General features: G+C 39.4%; 1 protein-coding gene across 2 annotated transcripts in view; it reads right to left on the bottom strand.

Moving 5' to 3' along the window:
- The window catches only part of LRP12 (LDL receptor related protein 12), a 97071-nt gene extending 86006 nt beyond the window's left edge, over positions 1-11065 (bottom strand). For both annotated transcript variants that reach the window (XM_008001330.3, XM_008001329.3), the window contains exon 1: positions 10625-11065. In XM_008001330.3, the coding sequence (XP_007999521.3) occupies positions 10625-10703 (79 nt within the window). In that variant the 5' untranslated portion in view covers positions 10704-11065. The remainder of the gene's footprint in view (positions 1-10624) is intronic.
- Between the last annotated feature and the right edge of the window lie 16369 nt (positions 11066-27434).

The raw sequence follows: 27434 nt of genomic DNA on the forward strand, positions 1-27434 counted from the left end.
GTATGTACATAAACTAGACAAATCTAGAAGAAATGGATAAATTATTGGACACATACACCCTCCTAAGACTAAACCAGGAAAAAAAGTGCTGAATCCCTAAACAGGCTAATAACAAACTCTGAAATTAAGTCAGTAACAAATAGCCTACCAACCAAAAAAAAGCCCAGATGGTTTCACAGCTGAATTCTACCAGATGTACAAAGAAGGGCTGGTACTGTTCCTGCTGTAACTATTCAAAAAAATTGCTCCTCATTCTATGAGGCCAGCATCATCCTGACACCAAAACCTGATGGAGGTTTTAGTATTTAAAAAGACAAACAAACAAAAACACAAAAACAAAAAACTTATTGGCAACAAAAGAAAACATCAGGCAAATATTCTTGATGAACACCAATGCAAAAATTCTCAAAAAATACTGGCAAACCGAATCCAGTAGCACATGAAAAAGCTTATCCACCGTGATCAAGTAGGCTTTATCCCTGGGATGCAGGGTTGATTCAACATGTGCAAATTAATAAATGTGATTCATCACATAAAGAGAGCTAAAGATAAAAACCACGATTATCTTGACAGATGCAGAAGGGGCTTTTGATAAAAGTCAACACCTGTTCATATTAAAAACTCAGTAAACTAGGTATTAAGAAACATACCTCAAAATAATAAGCGCCATCTATGACAAACAAACCCACAACCAACATCATAATGAATGGACAAAAGCTGGAAGCATTACCCTTGAAAACCCACACAAGACAAGGATGCCACCCTCTCTCATCACTGCTGTTCAACATAGTATTGGAAGTCCCGGTTAGGGTAATCAAGCAAAATAAATAAATAAAGGGCATCCATATAGGAAGAAAGGATGTCAAATCATTTCTGTTTGCAAATGACATGATCCTATATCTAGAAAACCCCATAGTCTCAGCCCAAAAGCTTCTTAAGCTGATAACTACTTCAGCAAAGTCACAGGATATAAAATCAACGTGCAAATATCACTAAATTCCTATACACCAACAACAATCAAGCTGAAGCCAAATTAGGAATGCAATTCCATTCACAACTGCAACAAAAAGAATAAAATGCCCAGAAACACAGCTAACCAGGGAGGTAAAAGATCTCTAGAAGGAGAACTATAAAACTATGCTTAAAGAAATCAGAGATGACACAAACAAATGGAAAAACATTCTATGTTCATGGGTAGGAAGAATCAATATTGTTAAAATGGCCATACTGCCCAAAGCAATTTATAGATTCAATGCTATTCCTATTAAACTACCATTGACATTCTTCACAGAACTAGAAGAAACTATTTTAAAATTCATACAGGACCAAAAAAGAGCCCAAATAGCCAAGATAATCCTAAGCAAACAGAACAAAGCTGGAAACACCATGCTACCCAACTTCAAACTACACTACAGGTCTACAGTAACCAAAACTGCATGGTACTAGTACAGAAACAGACACACAGACCAATGGAACACAATAGAGAACCCAGAAATAAGGCGGCACACCTACAACTATCTGATCTTCAATAAACTTGACAAAAATGAGCCATGGGAAAAGGATTCTTTATTCAATAAATAAATAGTACTGGGGTAACCGGCTAGTCACATGCAGACGACTGAAACTAGACCCCTTCCTTACACCATACACAAAAATTAACTCATGATGGATTGAAGACTTATTAAATGTAAAACCCAAAACTATAAAAACCCTGGAAGACAAGCTAGGCAATACCATTTTAGACACAGAAATAGGCAAAGATCTCAGGACAAAGATGCCAAAAGCAATTGCAACAAATGCAAAAATTGACAAAGGGAATCCAATTAAACTGAAGAGCTTCTGTCCAGCAAAGGAAACGGTCAACAGAGTGAATAGGCTACCTACAGAATGGGAGAATATTTTCACATAGTTTGCAAAATATCCAGTATCTATAAAGAACTAATCTAGGCTGGGCGAGGTGGCTCACGCCTGTAATCTCAGCACTTTGGGAGGCCGAGGCGGGCAGATCACGAGGTCAGGAGATCGAGACCATTATGGCTAACACGGTGAAACCCCATCTCTACTAAATATACAAAAAAAAAAAAAAAAATTAGCCGGGCGTTGTGGTGGGTGCCTGTAGTCCTCGCTACTCGGGAGGCTGAGGCAGGAGAAAGGCATGAACCCAGGAGGTGGAGCTTGCAGTGAGCCGAGATTGTACCACTGCACTCCAGCCTGGGCGACAGAGCAAGACTCCGTCTCAAAAAAACAAAACAAAACAAAACAAACAAAAAAACACAAACTAATCTAACATTCAGCATCTATAAAGAACTTAAAACAAATTTACAAGAAAAAAACATTAAAAACTGGGTAAAGGACATGAACACTTTTCAAAAAAAAGACATACATACAGCCAACAATCATATGAAAAATAGCTCAACATCAACCAATCATCAGAGAAATGCAAATCAAAACCAAATGAGATACCATCTCACACCACTCAGAATGGCTAATTATTAAAAATTCAAAAAACAACAGATGCTTGCGAGGTTGTGGTGAAAAAGCAATGCTTGTATGCTGTTGGCAGAAGTCTAAATTAGTTCAACCATTGTGGAAGACAATGTGGCGACTCCTCAAAGACCTAGAAACAGAAACACCATTGACCCAGCAATCCCATTACTGGAAATATACCCAAAGGAATATAAATTGTTGTATTATAAAGACACATGCACGTGTTATGTTCATTGTAGCACTGATTCACAATAGCAAAGACATGGAATTAACTTAAATGCCCATCAATCACAGACTAGATAAAGAAAATGTGGCACATATATCCCATAGAATACTATGTAGCCATAAAAAAGAACAAGATAATGTCCTTTACAGGAACATAGATGGAGCTGGAGGCCATTATCCTTAGCAAACAAATGCAGGAACAGAAAACCAAATACTGCATGTTGTCACTTATAAGTGGGAGCTAAATGATGAGAAAGAACACATGGACACATAGAGGGAGGGGAGCAACACATACTGGGCCCTATCAGAAGGTGGAGGGTAGGACGAAGGAGAGGATCAGAAAAAATAACTACTGTGTACTAGGTGTGAAATGCTGTACAGATATCACTAGATATGATGTAACATATCACTAGGTGATGAACTAATCTGTACAACAAATTGTTTAATAATTGAGTACAACAAACCCCCATGACACAAGTTTACTTATATAACAAACCTGCACATGTATTCCTGAACTTAAAAGTGAAAAAAAAAGAAACTAGCCAGATCATGAAAGCTCTAGTGAGTTAAATTTATATTTTAAGAACAGGGAACTGCTGTTGGGTTTTAAGCAAGAAAGTTACATTACCAGATCTGTACTTTAGATAAGTCACTCTGGCTACTGCTAGGTGTGATATGATTCAATCAGGACAAGACTAGAGCCAAGACTAGTTGGGGGCTGTTACAATAATGTAGACAAAAAAAAAATAATGGGCCTCTACACAAAGAGCACAGCAGTAGACAGACATGAACCTTAGGCAAAACTACTATTTTCAAAGCCTCAGTTTCTTCTAATAATACCTACCTCACACAGTAATTTTGAGAACTAACCATGGCATTTTTTGTATAGGTGTTCTGTATTCCCTTGGTAAAACTTTTACAGGCAATAATAATTTCAAGAAACAATTCTACTTCAATATATATCAGATACAAAGATTATTCTTATGTTTTCTTCAATATATGTATAAAGATGCCTTAACTACTAATGAAATTAAGTCACATTATGAAAGGTTTACTCCTTATATTTGAAAAGGTAAATTCCAACTACTAAACATCCTATTGTGCTCCACTTAATCCTAATATTAAAAGATTAGCACCATTTTTAACTTCTCTAAAAAGTGAAATGTAAGTGAACTAAACGTAGGTATCAAGTTAGTCTCATTCAATGACAACACATGAGCATGTAGTCCCTGCGACTCGGGAGGCTGAGGCAGGAGAATGGCGCAAACCCGGGAGGCGGAGATTGCAGTGAGCTGAGATCCGGCCACTGCACTCCAGCCTGGGCAACAGCGCGAGCCTCTGTCTCAAAAAAAAAAAAAAAAAAAAAAAAAAACAATTTCACACTTTCACCAAACTGATACCAGCAAGTAAATGAGTTATTAACTATTTAAGAGGAAAATTAGAAAACTGTTCTGTCACTTTTATTTACTTTGAAGTTTTGGTACCTACTAAAGTTATATCTTCTGTAAAGCTACATGATCCAAAAAAAAAAAGAGATAAAAGCTCAATTTTTCCAAATCTGCTCTGAAATTCACCCATCTTTTAATACATTCTTGACTCTACCAAAGACAATCTGATTTCTAAAGCAATCTTTATTGACAGCTTAGCAGAAAGCATTTAACTTAAGCAAAAAGGTATTGGAAATCCATCTTTTGCCCCACCCTTTGCTTCTTGCCTGCAATACACTTAAAACACTGTAAAAAGTTATGTTCTATACTTATTTCACTGACAAAATGACTGCCCTCAGAACTGAGTTCTCCACAGTAACCTTCTTAAGGTTCCTCCCCTTGTAATTTAAGTCCATCTCTTCCTGTCACCTGTTGTACAACTATTCGCAATGTATCTTAATGCATAGTGTTCATAGCTTTCTCTATTCTAGATTAAGTAACAGAAATCTAACTTGCTAAGGGTCCAAACTGTTCTACTGAATTGAGGGAACAAAAATCACCCTCAAATTGTCATTCTTCCTCTTCACTGATGATCTCATGTCATATTACTTTGAGAAAATAAGAACAATCAGATGTAATGTCCACTTTCCCACCCCAAAACCTACAGACCTAAACACACTTGCATCAATATTTTCTTCTTTCCTTCTTACGGCAAGAGGGGGAAAATCCCCTTTTCTCTATCAAAAGGGCAATCTACACGCCTTTATCTCCACTACTACTACCTTGGTCCAAGCTCCTGTTATCTCTCACTTGGATTACAGTCAAATTCTAACTGATCAACCCATCTCTACTATTTCCCACTTCACAACAATACTCCACATAGTAGCAAAAGTGACTGTTTCAAAACATAAATCACGTGATGTCACTTAAATCCTCTGAATAGTTAAACTTAAAATAAAACCTAAACTCTTTACCATGGATTCTAAAGCCCAGAGTTTCTAAGTGTTACTCTAATCTCACCCTGTCGCTCTCCCTTATAACCATTATGCTCCAGTTACAGTGATTTTATTAATTTATCTGCAACTTATCAGCTCTTTCCTGATCCCGGGTCTTTCGTGCACTGTTCTCATATGCAAAGCTCTCTTACCCAACCATAATACAGTTAGCTATAGCTATCCTTTAGGTCTCATAAATGTCCCTTCATCAAAAAGTCTTCCCCTAATTACTCTGTGCCTGTTACTATCTCTGCCCTGTGTTTGTTTCTGTGAGAGCACTTATTACAACTTATTCATTAGACTATAAGCTCCATGAGGGCAGAAACTATGCGCATCAGGTTTTATCTAACACAGTGCTAGACATAAGCAAGGGCTCAATAAATATTTGCTAAATGAACTGAGTGAAGCAACAGCCAGGGTTAGGCTACAATCCTGACTCTACTACTTCATAGTGGTTTGACTTCAGTTAAGTCACAATATCTCTGTGTTTCAATGTTCTCTTCCATAAAATAAAAAAAAGAATATGTATCTGATAGGATTGCCAAATAAGACCTACTAAAGATTAATTGGCAATAAATAAAGACTAATCACGAATCTTTCAATGTAAGTATTAAGTACTTGTAAGTAAATAAATGCTATCGAACTTAATTTAATAAATGTTAGTTTCCTTCCTTCCCTTCTATAACTTAGACAGTGAGAATCCCCCAAGCTGATACAGTATTGAAGTAATATATTTATATATACTTAAAAAGAAGAGACTCTGATGACATGTATTTGAATAGATACATTGGTAATTTGTATTTGCAGGATCTAATCCTAAATTTTAGAAAATGGGAATTAAATAATGTGCAACTATCACTTAACTCTCTCCAAAAGGGGGGAGTGATAAGGAGAAAAGAAGAAACACAGAAAAGAAAGGTAACCTTAGAAATTAGAGATCATCAACTTCCAATTCCTATATTTAGAACAACCTTCCTCTTCTTATAAAGACATGCAGCAAGAACAGGATTAATACCTAAAATAAAAATATTCTATATTTACTTAAATCTATATAATTCTCACGTATATTTCTACTGAACTTTCACCCCTTAAATTGTGGTATCACTGGTAAAGTGTAGAGAAAAAAAAAAAAAAAAAGACAACATCTCATATCAGACACACAAAAAGGTCCTCTTGCTCCTTTAATAATTTAATAAGCTTTAAATTTTCTAACTACAAAAGTAAATCTTAACGTTTTCTTTAACTGCTGCTCACTTTTCAGGCTAAAATCCTTTTTATGTTCTTCAAAAGAAATTTTACTTTCTAGGAACCTTATAAATCATTTACTATATATCATTCAAATCTCCTCCATACTGTATCTGGAATACAGCTAACAGTGCTTAATACTTTCTGCCTGATAACCACCTAGAATTTTGTGGAATGTGCTGCCTACCTTCATAGTCTCCCAAGGATATGGATATAATTTAGATTCTGAACTCAAGGAAGGGTTTATGTTAAGCAATTAATTCAATTTTATTCAACATATTTTATGTAATCAAACTTGACTTTGTAAGAAGTAATTGGTATCTGGTTTAGATTTTTCCCTCATGTTTCAGTTACTTCTATAACCTTTCTAAAATTGGAATTTCTTGTCTACCCTTAAACTAGTTATTAAGTGCTACTGAACATTCCATAAAATTCATGGGAAAAGATTCATCCATTACATATATGCAAGAGTAAAAGATTATTTTAGGCTACCACAACATCTAGAATACTACTGAGAACAGTAAAGACTCTCTACTGTAATAAGCTGAAAACCAGTTTAAAAATGAATTTTATCACAAGTCAATCAGTATATGCTAGGAACAGTTCTACAGCTATCAAATGCTCTGGCAGCAAGTAACCAAAAAATAACCATCTGCAACTCTTCAAGGTTACTGTAAAATGATATACAAACAACAAACACTCTAAATTACTTTTTTTTTTTTTTTGAGACAGAGTTTCACTCGTCACCCAGGCTGGAGTACCATCATGCAACCTCCGCCTCCCGGGTTCAAGAGGTTCTCCTGCCTCAGCCTCCCGAGTAGCTGGGATTACAGGTGTGTGCCAGCACACCTGGCTAATTTTTATATTTTTAATAGAGACGGTTTCGCCATGTTGGCCAGGCTGGTCTCAAACTCCTGACTTCAGGAGACCTACCTGCCTCCGCCTCCCAAAGTGCTGGGATTACAGGCCTGAGCCACCACGCCTGGCCTCTAAACTACATTTTAAGGCTTCATCTTGGGTAGTGTTTTTCAAGCTAAGGACTGCAATTTATTAGTGGATCCAAAATTAATTTAATGAGTCCAGACCAGCAAATGAAGAAGGGAAGGGTGAGAAAGAGGAAGAATAAACAGAAAACATCTGAGTGCACAGGTAGTAAGAGTATGGTTTCATTAACTTTTTTCTCTATGTACATAGTACCCTAAGCAATGTGTATTTTAAGGGTAGGTTTGAGTAAAAGTTAGGAAACACTAATCTGGGAGACAAACAGAAGTGGAAAGGATAAAGCAATGGAACTGTCAGAATTACCAACTTGTGGTTTAGGAGGTGAGCAAGACTAACAGCTTCTACTGACTAGGAGACAGAGGTTTTGGAAACTCCCATAGATTTGTAAAAGCCAGACATCCCTATGTGAAAAATGACAAAGCACTTTTTCCTCTTACAGTAAGCCTAGGACAATGCGTAGCAAAGCTTGTGGTTGTCACTACTGATGTTTTTATCCCTTCAAACTTCCAAAGGTGGCAGAGGTCAACCTTTACTCTCTCCTCCTAACTCTTAGGCACACTGAATGCAGTTAAGATACAGTAGCCCCTGAAAGATAATTACAGGTCCTTGAACAAGTACTTCTGGAAAACATTATATTCTAGATTACAATTTAGAGTTTCAGGTAAGACTGGCATTCAGACAAGTTAATTTGGAAGTGTAACAGTCACATATCAGAGCCCATAAAAATCGTCATCTGGAGAGTAGTACCAAAATAAACAAACAAAAAAAAGTTTTTATGTATGTGAAATGTTTCAAAAATCTGAAGCACAACTTAGAGTCATTTCATTTTCAAGAGTCACTCTGTGAAGAATTAATATTGGAATTCCCCAAATATTGGCCAATCAACCTGCTTTTCTTTGTTAACAGCGATTCTGAATATTCAGTTTCATTAATAGAGCTAATTGTTTTTGAAGCTATTTAAAACACACACACACTTTTTACTGTATAGGGGACAGTTTCACAAATTACAGCTAGTATCTGTTCTAAGAGGTTCAAGACGATAGCTATTTCTCAGGATGCATCCACTACCCATTACAACTACTATATATTCTAAGCTACCCGCTATTGTTACAGAACCACATCCCCCCATACTATTGTTATAGACCTTTTTCACTATTATAAACCCACATACGGTTAGAGACAGAAGAGGACAAAAAACATGCAGCTATAAAGAGGATTTCTCAGTTCCAGGGTGAAGGGTTCCCTTTAATCTCTGCTGATACAGTTTAATGTTCTGCCTGGTTCACTACCTCCTTTTTTTTTTTTACACTTTAAAACTTGCTGTGGCTTGAGACAACCACCTTTGGCATAATCACCTGCTGGTTTTATAATCTGGGCCCACACTGTTGGAAAAAGGAGTTTCAGTCTTTGCTTACTAACAATTCCTCACTGAACACAAATTCCAAAAAGATAAAGCTTTGATAAGCACCCACCAGAAAGTCACTTTGTGTACAAGTACTAAAGAATGCACCAAAACAAATTAAGGGGTTCACAGCCTCTTATCCCTCGAGGCAAAAGACTTGTAGTTCCAACACTGATGACACAGGTTTTAATGAAAGAGCCCATTTATTTATCTATTCTGATCAGACATCACAGAAATTCAATTCTTATTATAGCAGAGGACAAAGCTGGACAATCCTAATCACCCCAAATTAAAGATACCTCTCAATTTCTTCTCTCTCCTGGGCCATTACACCAAACCTAGAGCAGAACTATATCCACCTTCAGGCCAGAAGAAACAACATAATAGTTTATTGATCTCTGGTGTAGACCCAAACCCACAAGTCATCAGGCAAGCAGGGATCACAGCCACTTGAAGCAGCTAACTATCAAAAGTCGTGCACTGGGTTTTTGGTCCCACACAAGCACACCTTTGGCAATTACCTCTACATAAAAAATGGACCAAACCACTCTCCTCACCAAAACAAACAAAAATACTATTAATCAGGTACGGGAGGAACACACCCTGAATTGTACCAAAAAGACTACTATTTCTTGGCTGTCGGTAAATGCCCAATTACGTTCATTAATTCTTCATTTAGTGTCACTTGCCAGGTTTCAAAAGCCACCATCACATTCAATTCCGTAGATAAATGCGTTCAAAAGATAATACTCGCTGACAAATTGGCTGTTGACTAAACCTCACCACCACCACCATTATACTAGTCAAATCAGGGTTTGTGGCAAATGACTTAAGATTTTTTATAAGTAAAATTTACCAAAGTAATGATAACTTCTAATTCTTTTTCTGAGGAAATCAAAGCAACACTCCAAAAAGGAAAGGTTAAAACTGAGCTCTCTGAAATACCTATTCAATGTGTTTAACTGATGAACTAAGAACGGTGAAGTCAGAAGTGGAACTCAATTATCTTAAGAGATAAGTGTTCTTTGCAATTAATTCCATTCAGCTCTTGCTCAGACCCCAACGCAATACAAAGCTGTCCTCACACAGTCTTCAGCCTTCTCTTAACCCGATCCATCGACTGGAATAAAGTAACAGTGACCACAGCGGCAGACGATGATGGATGAAATTACAATTGAACTGGGAGCCAGGACACCCTAAGAGCGAGAGACTGAGGTGGGGCTGGAAACTATTTTCTGGCCTTCTCCCGCGTGCTGCTCCCGGGAAACCAACAGGATCCTGCACGCCCGGATTCGGCAGAGCCCTTGCCCGCGAGGTGGAGGGGTGGGGAGAAGTCAGCAGGGAGCCTTCTCAGGGACTCGGGTAGGGAAAGGGCTGGTGCGGTGGGAATCTCACCGGTGAGAGAACTTCCTAACCCCGGGTGGGGGCGGGGGGGCGGACCGTCCCGGCAGCGGCGGGGGCGACCTCCTCTGCTTTCTCACAGTCATACATCTTTGTGTGTGGATTGTGCCGGGCTGTGGGTCCTCTAGCAGCTGGCCGCGGGGGCCCTCCAGCGCAGGTCGGGAAGTCCTCCCGCCACCCGCTCGCTCCGCCGGGGCCCTCCCGGCCGGGACCCCCAGCCCCTCTCCACCACCCGAGAGTCTGAAGGAGGGCGAGTGGAGGAAAGCATCTCCGTGTGGGGACACCCGTTCCGCCACATCCACCCCCTCGCCGGTCTTTGTCCCGCCGGCAGCCCGGCTCTCCGCCGGAGTCTCCAGGGGAACCCCAGTCCTGGAGGCCTCGAGGGCCCGGGTCGCCTCAGCTTTGTTCGGTCAGCGGGGCGCGGGGACGCGGACACTTACCGTACACCCCAGCGAGGAAAAGCAAGAGCAACGCAGACCTCCACCGCGGAGACTCTTTTGTGCTCCAGCGACGGGCCATAACCACGGCAGATGGACAGAGAGAGGAGGAGATGGAGGAGGAGGGAGGAGGAGCTGGGGGTAGACGCCGCCGCCGCCGCCGCCGACGCCGCCGAGCCCCCGGCTGCTCCCTGCGCTCTCCGCGGCGGCGGGAGGGGGAGGGGAGGGGGAGGGGAGGGGCCGCCGCCGCCCGCGCGCGCTCCCTCCTCCCTCCTCCCTCCGGCTCGCCTGCTCCCACCCCGGACGGTGCGAGAGCCCCACGCGGGGCGAACCTCCTGGGCACAAGGGCAAGGAGCTCGCGCGCCGGCGCGAGGCGAGGGGGTGGCGGACGCGGGACTCTGGCCTCGCGCCGCTCGGGCTAGCCGGCGCCGCCACTCGCCAGACGGAGCGCGCTCCCATCCGTGCGATCGGCAATCCCCTGGCCCGCCTGCCTCGGTTCCCGCCCAGCGCTCCGCTGGACTTTCCAAGTCTAGGGCCGATTTCCCCGCGACTGGAGCCCAAGGAGCAAGGCAGCGCCAATCGATGAGAGAGCGTGCGAACGCCGACCGCTGGATGCCCAGGGGCTGGAGCGCGGGGTGGGTGGAGGAGCTCGGTCGCTGTCCGAGGCCTGGGCTCTGGCCCAGCGGGTGGGGTGGGTACAAGTTGGGAGGCTGAAGGTGCTTCCATGTTGGCGGAGGCGTGGATGGTCTGAAGCTGAGAACTTATGAGTTCCTTCCTCTATCCCGTACCCCCACGTCTGCACTTGCGGTCGGCGCCGAGCTTGGAGTGCGGGCGGGCGCAAATTAGTGCGGCCAACCCGGCAGCTAGTCGGTCAGGGGGCAGTGTGGACTCTCGCGCTCAAGGTGCCCGGAATGAGTCGAGCAAGGCTTGTGCAGAGCCCCTCCAGTCTGGCGTGGAAGCCCCAAGAGGTTTAAAATCTCACGCTGGGTCGGGGGCAGCTGGGCCAGGATGCTCAGCAGTGCTGGAGCCGACTTTCGAGGTAGATATATTGAGAGGAGGGTTCGCCCATCACGCTGCAGTTTCCCTAAAGCACTTCCCCCACTCCCAACAAATGGGAGTCCTCCTCTACATAGATCCCCAGAACATTTTTCTAAGTACGTCTGTAGTGACGCTGGCACATCATACCTTACGCCCTGTATTTTTAAAGTGTTTGTCTACAACGTCTTATTTTTATTAGATTTTATCGTTGCCCTTTGTAAGCACTCTCCATGCTATTCATTGAAGACCTACACTGCACCATGCTGTCCTATTGACATAGGTTATCACTTTTTAATCCCAAACATCCTTGTGAGATAAATATTATCCATGTTTTATCTAAAAGAGAGAGAATAAATTACCCGTGGCAAGTAAGTTGTTTGAAACAGTTTTTCTCATTCCAAAGTCAAGAATGTTTCCCCTACACCACAGCAAACTCTCTAGCACAATGCTTAGTGCCCGTAATGTGTCTGGAATTGGTGCCTGCCAGGGGGTTCGTGGTCTCCCTGACTTGAAGAATGAAGCTGCAGACCTTCCCGTGAGTGTTACAGCTCTGAAAGATGGCAGGGACCCAAACAGTGAGCGGTAGCAAGGTTTATTGTGAGGAGCAAAAGGCCTAAACTTCCACAATGTGGAAGAGGACCCCAGCTGCTGGTTGGTGGTGGCCAGCTTTTATTGCCTTGTCCCCGCCCATGTTGCCCGTTTCTGTCCTATCAGAGTGCCCTTTTTTCAATCCTCCCCACGATTGGTTACTTTTAGGATTCTGCTGATTGGTGCGGTTCACAGAGCACTGATTGGTGCGTTTTACAGAGCGCTGATTGATGTGTTTTAAAATCCTCTTGTAAGATAGAAAGTTCCTCAAGTCTGCGCTGGACCGGGGAAGTTCTGCTGGTCTCACCTCTCAGTAAGTAAATGTTAAAATTTAAAATATACTTTCTGGGGAATACATTTAGGCTTTCCCTGTATCTCCTGCCAATGTACCCCCTTTTAAGTTTTTTTTTTTAATAAACCACAAAAGATAAGAGAAAAATGTATTAATAAGTATTACAAAAATCTAATAATTAACAAATCTTATATCATCTGGCAAAAAAAAGCGACCAGCACTCCAAAAATGTTTTCCATTCTGGAAAGAGGTAACTTCAGTGTTTTTCACTAAGCAAATTGCAGTTGTCTTTCCTAATTTTAGGAGTCTAAGCTCCACTTTCTTGTTTCTTAAGATCGCGTTCTATAAATTGCGCTTCCATGAGAGCTGCGTTAAGAACAGGCCACAAGCAAAGTGATGAGGTTGACTGGACTGCATCCTCCCCTGTCCACTTTTAGTACCTTTCAAGGAACCCTGTCCCAAAGACGAGACACACAGTGCCCTCATCAATTCCTGTCACACCCCTCCCACCCCTTCTCTTGCTCATCTACCCTAGTATGTCTTCTCAGACTTGCCAGGTTATCAAACTTTTGGGTATCTGGACCCCCATAACACTTACAATTTGGTGAGGACACCAAAGAACTTTTATTTATGTGGGTCGTATCTATTGATATTTACCATTTAGAAATTAAAATAGAAAAAAAGTAAATTCATTTAAAATAAAACATGCATTACAAGTTTATGTAACTCTGCTTTCCAAAACAAACACAAAAAATTAGTAAGAAGAGTGGCATTGTTTTTGCACTTCTATAAATCTCCCTAATGGCTGGTTTAATAGAAGACAGCTGGATTCTCATATCTGCTTCTGCATCCAATCTGTTGCAATATGTTGTTTTGGTTGAAGTATATGAAGAAAATCGAGACTCATGCAATGTATAAATTTGCAAAGGGAGAACCTCATGTACTTTCCTGAAATAGTCTTAGTGACACCCCCACTAACCCCCCCCACCACCAGAAAAACTTGCAGAAATGTAGATCTAGGTGTCTTTCTTAATGCCTTCAAAACCTAAGTGTTTTGGTTTTTATTAGAAGGGCTCTAATAAGTATTCAATATTCACCAGTGAAGGGTATTTATATTTTATGATGGAAGATTTTTATTTATTGAAAACAATTCTAGTAGGATATCAGACGTTAATAAGCATCACAGCACAGAATAGGTACTCAATGTTACTCCCTTTTTCTCACCTAATCTACCTAGCTGGCCCTCTGGGCTGATACATCAAATTGTTCATCTGTGAGAAAGCACTTTGAAATCCAGAAAACTATAGCTATGCAGTGGTTAATATTGGTAACAATTCCATTGCAGTTGTACTACTAGTTGATTTTGCTTGGCCAGTGTTCTGGACTGCATGATTTAAAGCATAAATCATGTCCCTGAGACCCATATCATTCTTAATCTGAGTCCCCTGGATCCACAGATGGGCTTCAGTGAATCTTAAGCCTTCTGAAATTACATGAAGATTTTATGTTCATGTACTTTTATAGAGAGAAGACATTATTTTCAGCACATTCTTAAAATATTGTGTCAACCATTTTCTTAAAAGTTTGTGAAAAACTGAATGAGGCAACTGTTTGAGTTGCTGCTTGATCCTTTTCCAAGTGGTTCTGGAGCTCCTCAAGTACATGCAATTGGGATTGGAGCAGTACAGGGACTGCTTCTTTTTCCCTTGACATATTTTGAAAAGGGCTACAATCGTCCACTTTATGGAAACATGCCCTTAACAAATCAATCCTTTTGTTTGATTTTAAACTTTTCTTTTTTCCTTGTTTGGTTATCATCACATATAGTGGTCTAATTTTTATTTGTCACCAATTAAAATTTGCTCCATCCAATGTAGACTCTGCTTCATTTAGTAGCATTTGAAAATCTCATCAACACTGAGGTTAAACTGGGGAGCATTATCACTCCCACTCTGAGAATCATCTTTTATTGGAAAGAAAATTGATGATAGTAGGTTTTCTATTTGGCATGCTGCCAGAGAAAGTTAAATCCTTTAACTCCCCCTCAAAGGAATATTGTGTTTAAAAAAGAAAAACAAATGAGAAAAAAAACATATAACTAACTAAAAGAAAGACAGTTTTTAAAGATTGAAGTTAAATAAATGAGATCCCTTTAGAAATGAATTCTAATTTCCACTGGAGTTGAATAATATAGGCCAGCAAATGAGATCCATCAATCTAGGTAACTTCTGTGCCAGTTCACTAGCACATTTATTGTGGTTAAATATTCTGGGCTGTGACAGCATACCCAACATTGTACCAAGTAGTTAAAGATGTAATCCTGGCTCTAAATTAAATAATCCTAATCCAAATAGATTTAGTTTTGCCCTCACAAGCTCAACTTAATTGTAAAACCAGGCCATAGAGCATGCAATAACTTATAGTGGTAATAACATCTATCTCTTTAAACACACAAAACAATTGCCCTCACCAAGAAAAAAGAAGTAAAGGGAGCATTAACTACAGACATTGGTATATATAAAGAGATACTCTGAACTTTTTTGTTGTCGTTTAACTACTAAGTTTCAAAATGCACATAACTTTGTGTTTAAGTTCTCGTGATTGACTGAGGATATGAGCTAGAAATGTATGTAGGATGAAATCTCATTCCATGTCTCCCCATGAGCCCATCAGAAATGAATCGGCAGCTGTGATGGCAATCCAAAGGTTCTTTATAGGGAAATACTGCTAATTTCAGGCATATATAACTTATTTGTTTTTATTCTTCCTAAAGCCAAAAAAGATTTGAGGTTCCCCAGTATATTTGGCAAATATAGTTACCCCTTAGTATATGCAGGGGATTGGTTCCAGGACACCTCCCCCTCCCATATAGCAAAATCCATGTTTACTTAAGTCCAGTGGACTTTATGGGACCAGAACCCACCTATATAACAGCAGCCTTCCTATATGCAAGTTTCACACCATCAATATTTGATCTATGTTTGGTTGAAAAAAAAAATCCACATAAGTGGATCCAAGCACTTCAAACCTGTGTTGTTCAAGGGTCAACTATATAGTATACTGTAGTGGATAAAGGCTGACATGGTTTGGATTCATGACCCCGCCCAAACCTTATGTCCAGTTGTAATCCCCAGTGTTGGAGGAGAGGCCTGGAGGAAGGTGATTGAATCATTGGGGTGCATTTCCCCCTTGCTGTCCTCGCAATACTGAGTTCTCATGAGATCCGGTTGTTTAAAAGCATTTAGTATCTCCACCTTTACTCTCTTCCTCCTGCTCCAGCCATTTAGGATGTGTCTGCTTCCCCTTTGCCTTCTGCCATGATTGTTAGTTTCCTGAGGCCTCCCCTGCCATGCTTCCTGTACAGCCTGTGGAACTGTGAGTCAATTAAACCTCTTTTCTTTGTAAATTACCCAGTCTTAAGTAGTTCTTTATAGCAATGCAAGAACAAGCTATTACAAAGTATAAGCCTCAAGAATTTAACCATGCTGGGTTTGATTTAGGTGTTCAACCTTAGTAAAGAAGCTAACTTCTTGTACCTCATATTTCCTCCTATGAAATAGGAAAAAAGTGGGGGCTTCTTTGATTGTCTACATACCTTTGAGATAATGATTGCTAAAATATATTGAATGCCTATGGTATGCTATGTATTCAGTCCTCAAACAATCCTGTGATTTTGATACTATGATTATCCCCATTTTTCAAAACAACAAACAGGCACAGAGATATTCAGCAGTTATCTCAAGATCACAGTAAATGGACAGCATTTAGACTCAGGCAATTTGATCCTAGAGCATGCTCTCTTAAATCATTTTGCCAAGTTGTATGTAAAGCACTTAATACATCACCGGGCACCTATGAGGTACTCAATAAATAGCAGCTACTGTTATTAAACATATAAATGACATAAGCAAAATGATCCTATTTTCTCATATCATACAATTTAAAATAAAATCTATATAGTTATTTTTCTGTCTTATTCTGTTTCCCAGAAATAACCCATACTAACTTGAATTCTGTTTAAGCTGAATAGACATAAGCCCCTTTTAGATTTATTTTTTAAAGTTTTATTTCCTCGAATTTTTGAAAGTAACAAGTGAATATAAATTAGATGAACCATAAGTCTGGCTTTTTGCTGCTTGTAGTATTTTTTTCGTTGACCTTGGAGTCAGTATTTATAGTTTCCTTTGAAGATCAGAGAACCCTAGGTTGCTTATTGCCCTAATCTTCAGAAAAGATCTATGACAGATTTTTTCTGATCTCAAAGAATACATCAAATCATATGAAACTGCTCAGTTATCAGGCCATGAAAACACAGGTCATTTCTACCAAAGAATAGATTACTCCAGCTTCATCATGAAAAGAATATTCTCCTTGGAAATACCCAGGCTGGTTTGCATTTTGAATACATACCAGCTGTGATGGAAAAGAACAGTCTAAGCCTTTCGATTCCCAGAGTCCACTGCCTCACTTGCACAGCACAGGACATGAAAGAAATTGTGTCAAAAGCATTTCAATATAAAAATTTTATTCTTGTATTCAATAAAGCGAATTAAGTGAAAAAAGTTAAGCACTTTAGAACATTATGTTGGCTGGCTCTAGTCACCGGTGCACGTAACTCCAGTCACTACAACGTTTTTTCCTATGTAATTAGTAGCTCTGTTTAAGTACAGACACTCCTCAGATGGTAACTCCAATTTATAAATACCCATATATACACAATTTCACAAAATACTTTCAGCTTTTAAATGCATGACTTAAAGGCATTTAATGGCAATGAACAGGTAGAGAAGAGACCTGTTATTTGAAGGTTGCCTCAGCTGGCCTGTGAGTGGGGAGGAAAGGGCAAGTCGCAGAGCAGCTGTGCTGACTGTGTTCCTTCTGGATTAGATTCTCAGCAGTTCTAACCTTCAGCACTCCAGAGACCGGGATATATAGGCAGCAGGCTCCTCTGGACATTTTGCGCTTTTTCATTGCCTCAGACAGGCAGAAGCAGTCACCCAGGCTGCCTGCCATGTACACTTATTCTTCCCCACTCACATCCGATCTTCCTGTTCAGTGGATGATGTCTTTCAAGAAGTCTGTTCTCACAGCATTGGCTACACTCATTACAATAGTTAACCAATTTCCCCACAAGCCTCTTCCTGCTGGCAAGGCATTTCATGGACACTGCTTGTAACTCTGAACAAATGGTATTAAGAATTGAGACATGGACCTCTCTCTGAAGATGAGAGATGTACTCTGAATTCACTAATCCCATCTATAGCTTATTGATTGGTACATTTGCAGATATGGGGAGTAGAATCAGAATATTCGAATTTTCCTGTCATCATTGAGGAAGAGAAATAAGGAAAGGGAGGAGGAAAGAAAGCTCCAGATCGACAGGGACTTTTGTGTTTTGTTCACTGGAAGCATCTGAAAGAAGGCCTGTCACCAAATAGATGCTCAGTAAATATTTATTCAGTGAATGAATAATGAAGCTCAAGAATTAAATAGATTCTTGGGGAAAATGAGAAGCAAAGCTATTAGGCAGGGGTAATGCAGTGAAGAGAGAGAGAGAGAGAGAGAGAGAGAGAGAGAGAGAGAAAGATGACAGATACTTATCTAGACATTAGTGCCCGAGTGGCCTTCCAGTGAAAACTGCTAGGTTTGGAGCCCAGGCACAAAGGGAGTGAATCTTGGAGGCCTGATCTTAGGAACAGCCAATAAATATCACTGCAGGATGAGACCCACATATTTGTGCTGATACTCAAGATACTGCCTAATGAGATTTTTTCAAAACACAAATCTGGTATTGAAGCCATAGTTTTCTATTATTTTACTGTCAATGTTAATATTTCCTCTATACTAGGTTGTGGGCTTTTTATAGCCTCAGCTGGCCTTATATGACCTATAAGTTAGATACTACTTATTTTATTGACTATTAAAATAAACAGGACTTTTGTTCTGTAACTCAGCAGAAGCCCTTAGAAAAGAAGTCTTTTCAAAACATTCTTCAGAAAGCTGTGAGCTAACACTTTGCTTCAGATGTGCAGACAGATTCCAATTCTGTTGTCTATCAAGTTAGACTGTTCCTTAGAATTAGTCTAAGAGATGATGAAATTAATGCCCAGTGTGAAGTCAGGATCAGGGAGCAGAGAAGGGAACCCAGATAACCAGACCTTTGCAGTGTAAATTCAAGATGTGTTCAATGCATTATGAATTTCTGGGTCATCAGTCACCAACATATGAGAATGATAAGTTTAAAGAGCCCTTTTCAACTTGGTGAAACTCTAAAATAAATTATCTTTATTATTCATCATTTACTATTACCAATATTGTCTTCTATCCATCAATGTGTATTTGCTAAAATTGATGGTTCAGCAAAATAAAATCATTTCTCTAAAAATTAACTAGAATGTTATTGAGATTTTACTCATAATCCACTCTATATTTTTGAATACTTGAAATATGCTCAAGATTGTACACAGTGTAGATGTTCACATTACCAAACTCAATCACCAAACCGTGGTGGTTCTACTCTGTCAGGCTAGTCCTTGTAGATACAACAGAGCTTATAATATAGTGGGGGAAACAGATATATCCATAAATATACACAATACTCATTCATTCAATAAATATTTATTGAACACCTACTATGTGCTGGTGATTGTTTCAGGTGCTGGGACTGTTCAGTGAACAAACATGGTAACAGTAGAGATACATATGTGTAAGATAACACCAGAACCGCAGGGGAGAATTAGAGTTTTCACAGAGGAAAAACACTTGATTTGAGAAATGAAGAATGAGTATCAGGAGACGGCCAGTAAAGAAGGAGATTTGCGAGGGGTAATACAAAAGCCTTGAAGGCAGAGGAACATCAAGTAGAGATAGGAGAAGAGAACAGGATGTGTTCTGGGAAGATAAAGTAGTTTGGTATTGCTGATTCAATAGGTGTAGAAGAAGGTGAAGAAATAGTGACATGCAAATAAGTGTAGTTTTATTTTGTATGATGCAGGATTTGGGGAGCCTTGAAAGAATTTTGAGCAGAGGAGTCAGGCTCCATTTTGATAGAGCCCAGCAAGGGAGGAAGTGGAAAGGTGCAGAGCAGTCTGGAGAAGGTTACAGACAGCAGCGAGGAGATGAGATGGACTGAGGAGTGCTCAGGAGCAGTAGGAATGGAGAGTAGAGAACACGGTCAATGGTTGTGTAGCAGATAGAATTTAGGACTCTCAGATTTGTAGTTTGAGCAACTAGATGGAGTGAAGTGGGAGAAGAGGACAGAGAAAATAATGAGTATAACTTAGAACCAGCACAGGTAGAGAAATTCAACAGGCGGTTGGGTATACTGTGTATTTCAGAGGAGAAAAATGGGCTCAAGTTAGAAAATGATTGGCATTGATAAGATTGCTTCTGGAGAGGATGAAGTTTCCCTTAGAGAATATGGAAGACATCAGTATTGCAGGGGTCAGAGATGGTAGAGGAAGAGGAACTGACAATAAGAGGAGAGAGAGAAGGTATGGCCAGTGGGTGGGAAGAGATGAAGAAAAGTCTGGTATCATAGACACCAAGTAAAGAAATTTTTACAAAAAGAGGAAAGATAAAGTGTGTCTGTGCCAGAGAAAGCTCAAGTAATAAAAGGTCAAGAGGTGAAGAGGAACTAACAGAATTGCCTACAAGAAAGTCTAATGCTCTTATCCAGAGGCCTCTACAGAAACTTCTTTGGCCTTTGATTTAGATCAGAGCTGAATTCTTGGTGATCTTTATTTATTTTTTTTTCTGATTTCATCAAGAATTTTGTCCTTTTTTCTTTTTTTCCCTTCAGCCTGTTAGGTTACAGCATTATCCATTTCAAAGTTAAGCTTAGGGATTTCTAAATTTGGCGTGGACCCTGGATACAACATTGAAGTATGTAGTTTGTCTTCAACACCCAATGATTCCTTTTTTATTACTTCTCTGTTCTCCCCAGCCTTGCTTGCATTCTCTTTCTTTGACTTCAGGCTCTCAATTTGTTGATGCTTTGTCACCCTCTCCCTTCCTCTATCAGAAATGATTCCTGGCAAAAAACAAAAAACAAACAAAAAAAACTTTATAAACAAATCCACCTTGAAGCCAAGTACGGTTACTCCTCTAGAGTATTTATAAATTGATTGGTCATTAGTGGAAGTGTCAGGGTGGAGAGATTTGGGGTCAGGGATGTTTCCCCAATTCCCTTCTAAGGTGACCCCTTACTGCACAGCAATCCTTCCCTGAGGTAGAAGACAAGTTGGTGCAAGAATGCCTAATTATTTCTCCTAGAACCATGCTACACCTTTAGGAGACTTAAAGGTCACAAACATTTATTATATCAGTAATGTTCTTTTTGGAAATTATATTGTTGGCTGATAGTATTTCAGTGTACTCAGTTGCTAACATAATAGCCAAAGAGTATGTATCCTTTATCTTGTTTAATGCCAATTACTCTGTCGCTATTTTGCTTGGCACTATTGGAATAACTTCAAATGTGATGTGGGACAGACGAGTTCAGCTCTATAGAGGCCAAATATATCTATGTCTACTGAATCAGCTGTTCCCTATTACATTTTTAAAGCAGTATTAATAACTGATTTCTGTACAGCCAAGTAGTTTGATCATGCTTTTACTTTAATTCAGTTGTTTAGAAAGGGAAAACAATCTCATTAATCGTTTTTAAGATTAATTTTATGTGTGCAGTTAGTATAGATACCATGTTTCCTAAAACAGTCTTTGCCGAAGTTCTCTGATTGGAAAAAAATGATAGCTCTGTGAGTGAAAAATTTTACTGTTATGAACTTCGGTTTTAAAAGTAAAGGTAAATAACAAGAGGATTTGCCTATTCTGATATGCAGTGGAAAACTCTGTTAACTTTTGTTCAGTGTATCATTTAAAAGGTGTTATACTTTCATGGATATGTTTCTATCTCATGTAAATTATTTATGCTCTTAATCCTTTGTTAACGTTTAAGCCTCAGGGAACAAGTTTACTAATAAATGCTTGTGTAATTCTTTCACCAAAAGAGAGGAGAAAGTGTGCAAGCCCAAAGATATCCTAACCATCAAAGGCCCATTATCAGAGGCATGTGTGGACCAGCGAGCTCATCCTGGCCAGAATGCTCAGTCTTAACACTCCTCATGGGCAGGAAGCAGTGGATTAGCAATGCTTTCCGTTTAAATTTAATTTGTGTTGTGTAATAAATGCGAAGGAAAATCTTTAGTACGTCCCTTAATAGTCTCACTAGAATAGATTGGGTGAACTGATAATGACTACAGTATTTAAAGAAAAGTACTCTCTAAGAAATAGAAGCATTACTCCAAACGAATGATGAGAAATTTATTATCAGAAAAGAGAGCTAGGCACAGAAATGTAGAAATAGAAATAATCTACTCAGGACCTGGTGTGATTGTATTTTCTCTGAGGTGTTGTCAAGGACCATTAAGCAGAAGAGGCATTTATAGAATCATAAGACTGTCAGAACTGAAAGGGTCATCTTTAGTCCAATCTTCTAATTTTACAGGTGAGAAAACCCAGGCCCATTTTTATAAGGGTAATAATACCTGTGAATTCTGTTGAGGGACAGGCATTCTTGGGGAAATGGGGACCTAGAAGTAGACCTTGGGCAGAGGTAGGGGAGGAAAGACAGACTGGTTTTCAGAAACGAAACCCAAACTCCCGGAAAGAGCATGGCACAAAGCCAGGCGCAGTGGCTCATGCCTGTAATCCTAGTACTTTGAGAGGCTGAGGCAGGCAGATTGCCTGAGCTCAGGAGTTCGAGACCAGCCTGGGCAACATGGCAAAATGCTGTCTCTACTAAAAATACAAAAAATTAGCAGGGTGTGGTGGCAGGCGCCTGTAGTTCCAGCTACTTGGGAGGCTGATTCAGGAGAATCGCTTGAACCCAGGAGGCGGAGGTTGCAGTGAGCTGAGATCGCATCACTGCACTCCAGCCTGGGCAACAGAGTGAGACTCTGTCTCCAAAAAAAGAAGAGCATGGCTCATGAAGGGCTGAGAAGGCAGGAGTATTCCAATGCATGGATAGCCCATAGCTGTTACTGGGAGGCCAATCTGTTGGCACGTGTACATCTAGATAGGTAGTGAACCCTGAGCAAGTAGGTGAGGACTTAGTTATTTATCTTCAATCTAGAGGCAGATGTCTTGACCCTAGAAAGAAGGGAAGTCTAACAAGAGCAAAACAAGGATTCAATCCCAGAAAGACTGGGATGCCAATTAGGTTAAAAATAGATAATCAGCATCATTAGACTGGATGTTCAAGGTGAGTATTGCAGCTTTGGAGCAAGAGAGATTTCTAGTACTGGGGCACAGGGTCAGAACTCACAGAAACAAAGTAGAAAAATGGTGTGTTCCAAGATGCTAGGGTAGAAGCCCCTACATTCTTCTTAAGAGAAGGATTTTTCTAAGAAACCCTAGTATGTGGAAATTCAGTGGTTCCAGTTGTGAGAATAGAGCTTCAAATCCCAAGAAAATACATTTAGACACTACTAACATCCTGGACTCAACTTAGTTTAAAGCAATTTTTGTGCATTTTCAGGTTATTTTTCACATTTAATAAATGTCTTAGTCCATTCAATTTGCTATAAAAATACTGTAGACTAAGTGGCTAGTAAACAATTATTTCTCACAGTTCTGAAGGCTGCAAAGCCCAAGATTAAGATGCTGGCAGATTCAGTATCTGGTGAGGGATTGCCTCCTGATTCACAGTCAGTAGTCTTTTTGCTGCAACTTCACATGGCGGGAGGAAGTGAAGGAGGTCTCGGGTCTGTTTTATAAGGACAGTAATCCCGTTTATGAGGTGTCTTCTCTCAAGACCTAATTACCTCCCACAGGCCCCACCTCCAAATACCATCACATGGTCGTTAGGATTTAACATACTAATCTTGGGTGTTGGGAAGGAGACACAAACATTCAGTCTACGACAATAGATGAACCTAATCTAGGGATTTTACTGTAGCAGTTCTCAAATATAACTTGTATTAGCAACATAGGAATAAAGAAGTAGAAGAAAGCTTGTTCTTTCATTCCTCATTAATAATATTATTTGTTCTCATGCATGAATTTAATAACAGAACTTTGAATAGTGCCTCTTGCTTTTATTTCCAGCAAAAAGAGAAAAGTGAAGATCAATGAAAATAATTAGAATACTATACCAGATTTCAGATAAGTGGAATAATCTGTGTTCTTTGAAAATTAATGTTATTCAGTTCAGCATTTGCTTAGACCCTACCCTGTGAAGGAGCTTTGGACTGAAGGTTAACATGGTTTGATGGTTAATGTTATGTGTCAACCTGACTAGGCTGTGTGGTACCCAGTTGTTTGGTCAGACACTAGTATAGATGTTACTATAAGGACTTTTTTAAAAAATATAATTAACATTTAAATCAGTAGACTTTGAGTAAAGCAGATTACCCTCCATGATGTGAATGGGCCTCTTCCAATCAGGTAAAGGCCTTAAGAACAAAGACCGAGGTTTCCTGAAAAAGGAATTCTCCTCAATACTGCAACATAGAAACTGTGTGAGCCTCCATCCTGCTGCCCTGTGGAATTTGGACTCAAGACTGCAACATCAACTCTTGCCTGAAATTTCAGCTGCTGATTTGTCCTACAAATTTCAGACTTGACAATCTTTACAATCACATGAGACAATTTCTTAAAATCAATCTCTATCTATATATTTGTCATCTATTTATCTGTCCTTTTGGTTCTGTTTCTCTGGAAAACCCTGGCTCATGCACGTGGCCTGGTTTCACACTGAAAATCAGTCAAATGCAAAAAAATCTTCAACATCACAAGTATAATAGCTTTTTCTGGTTAGGCCAGAAGCATTTGGATTTCTTTTTTAAGTGTTATCAGGAAAACAACACATCTCGATACATTGTACTTCAATTTCCCATGCCAAGACTTGATTGGTTTCATCTAAATTTGAATCACAATACATCCTGCATCTACTGAATCTCTGCCATTTTTCCTTTCAGGAGTTCTTTAAGCCAAGTTTTAGTGGGAGCATGTGAAAATAACTCTAAGGCCATGGCAAATAGAAAAATCTGATAATTTGAAGGGCACTTTGATGAGTAGCTTAGATCATCATGAATTATGCCAGACATTTATTTTAAAAATGGTATCAAGTTGAGCAACTGATTTGTTGTTTGCCATCAATTACAAAACATTTAATTAAACTAGGGATTTAAAAAATACCCTTTCCATCCATATTTTTATGGCGTCTTAATAGTTGAATGTAACCTAAAAGGATCTCCAATTCTCACTTACTGGTTTTGCAAATTGGGTACAGAAAAATTAAATGATTGTGAGTAGTGATTTATTCTCAACCAACAGCCAGATTGAAGTTTTGTAAACATGTCAAATCATGTCAACCTACTCAAAAATGTCCAAGGACTTCCTAACTCACTCAGAGAGAAACTGAAGTCCTTTCAAGTTGTACAAGCCACCCCTTGAGCTGCAACTTCCTTCTATGACCCTGGTTACCACTTTGACTTCATCTCTTAGCATTGTCTTCCTAGTAAGAAAGAGACAGAGAGAACGAAAGAGAGAGAGAGAAAAATTTTTGATGAATTGGCTCATGCAGTTGTGGGGGCCAGCAAATCTGAAATCTGAAGGCCAAGTTGGCAGGCTGGAGACTCAGGGAAGAGTTGGTATTGAAGCTCAAATTCAAAGGTAGTCTGGAGGCAAAATTCTCTTTCCCTGGGGGAACTTCAGTTTCTGCTCTGAAGGCCTTTCACTGATTGAATTAGGCTCACCTACATTGTGGAGGCTAATTTGCTTTACTCCAAGTCTACTGATTTAAATGTTAATCTCATCTCAGAAATACCTTCAAAAAATCTAGCAACATCTAGATTAGTGTTTGACGAAATATCTAGATTCCATGGCCCAGCCAAGTTGACACATAAAATTAACCATCACTGTAGTATTATGTGAAGAAATGAGAATCAAACTTAAGTGGAAATGGAAAGGAGAAGGACGGAAGAATGGTGTGGAAGCAGTAATGGGAAACAAGGGGACATGTACTCCATATCCAGTCTGTCTTAATGCTGGGTCAATTTGCTGCTTAACTAGAGAGTTTTATTGTCCTGTTACATAGGAATGAGATTGGCTCCTGAATCAGGAAACAAAGTAACCAGATAGGTGTAACACGTCTTCAGTTGTTAGAGCAAGTTAGGGCACGATAGCTCAGATCATTGACATTCTAGCCATATATGTTGAATGTACTTGCTTAATTGTTATAACACTTTGCCTGTTTTCCTAATACCACATATAAAACACTACATGAGATATTTATCACATGTGTTAGAACATAGAAGTATTCTCTATGCTTATGTTTACTCAACATATATTTTTATATTTTCCCTACTTCCTGTTTTTAAACTATAAAAATGGTTCTAGAATATCATGTGATAATGAGTACTGGGCATTTGACTTTAATAATAGCAACATTGGTAATGATTATGAACTGTCTTCTAATGTCACCATGAATATCATTCAAGGACTGATTCATGTGTCATTTCTAGGTATGAGATCCTAGAAATGTTAATATTCTACCAACTTCACTACAGCAAATAGGACTAAATATGTCATTATATAATTTGTGGTATGCTAGCCTAGCATATCAAACTAGTCCAACAAGAAGTTACCATCCCAATTTTTAGTGTTACATTGTGCTACATGTACATTACCCATTTTTAGCTCCAGATATGTGGATATTTTTGTTATGATTATGGTGAAGACCACCCGTTGACTAAGTCTGGTTTTCTTAGAAGGAAATATGTATATTTCCTATTACACAGTTGCTATTTGACAAACCTACCAAGCAGAGGTTGCTATTTGACAAACCTTCCAAGCAGAAGTGTATAACTGTGAATCCAAAGACCTTTCTCTTCATTTTGTGAAATTTCTGACAAATTCATCAGTAAAGGATTTTGTTATGGTCATATATTTGTTCTGTTTCACTGTTGTTTTTGTTGTTTTCCTGTTTCTTTCGAATATGCTTTCTTCTTGCTTCTCCTGGTCAGGTTTGAGATAGGAGCCTCTTTGATTACTACTCCCTTATAAATATTATTTGAGCAGTGATTTTTTACAAAAGTTACTTTTGCATAATACTCATAATAACCACCATTTATTGAATACCCACACTGCTCTTTATGCATATGAATATTGTTAATATCCATGATTTTGACAATTGAGGTAACCAAAGCTTAGAGAGGTAGAAAAATTTATGTAAGATGTCACAACTAATAAATGGCAGGGAATGATTTGAACCCGTCTGTTAGGCTCTGAAGTCCTTGTTCTTTCTACTATGTCATGCTGCATACACTAGCTCATTTTATCTTTTTAGCAATAACAAGTGCTGACATTTTTTGAACACTTAATATGTACCTGTTTTACACATTTGACATATATTATGTCTTTAATTCTTAAATAGCCTTACAAGGTAGGGACTGTTTTCTTTCCTTTGTAAAAGAAGAAATTGAGACACAGGAAGAATAAGTAACGTGCCAAAGTCAGATAACTAGTTACTGGTGGAGGTTGGGTAAGTAAAGGAGATGTCATTATGATTCCCATTTTACAGAAGAAGAGACAGATTCAGAGAGATCAATGGGTGGTTCATGTTTACAGAGCTGGTAAGTGGCAAAATTGAGTCTTGTTGCTCTTCTGGTTCCAAATTTCATGGCTTTAACAAGGGTAGTATAAAATTATTTTTTTAAAAAATAGAGTTTTTAATGGATATTGAAACATATAAGAGCTGTTTAATGAGAACTCTAAGTATTTGCTGTACATAAATCTTAAATGAAGTGAACGCAAGTTAGGGATACAGAGGAAACACTAAAAGCACTAAATAACCCTTTCACACCATGAAGGATAACTGTGGGCCGTTGA

This window comes from Chlorocebus sabaeus, chromosome 8 (genome assembly GCF_047675955.1).
Source record: "Chlorocebus sabaeus isolate Y175 chromosome 8, mChlSab1.0.hap1, whole genome shotgun sequence".
In the NCBI taxonomy this organism is placed as follows: domain Eukaryota; kingdom Metazoa; phylum Chordata; class Mammalia; order Primates; family Cercopithecidae; genus Chlorocebus; species Chlorocebus sabaeus.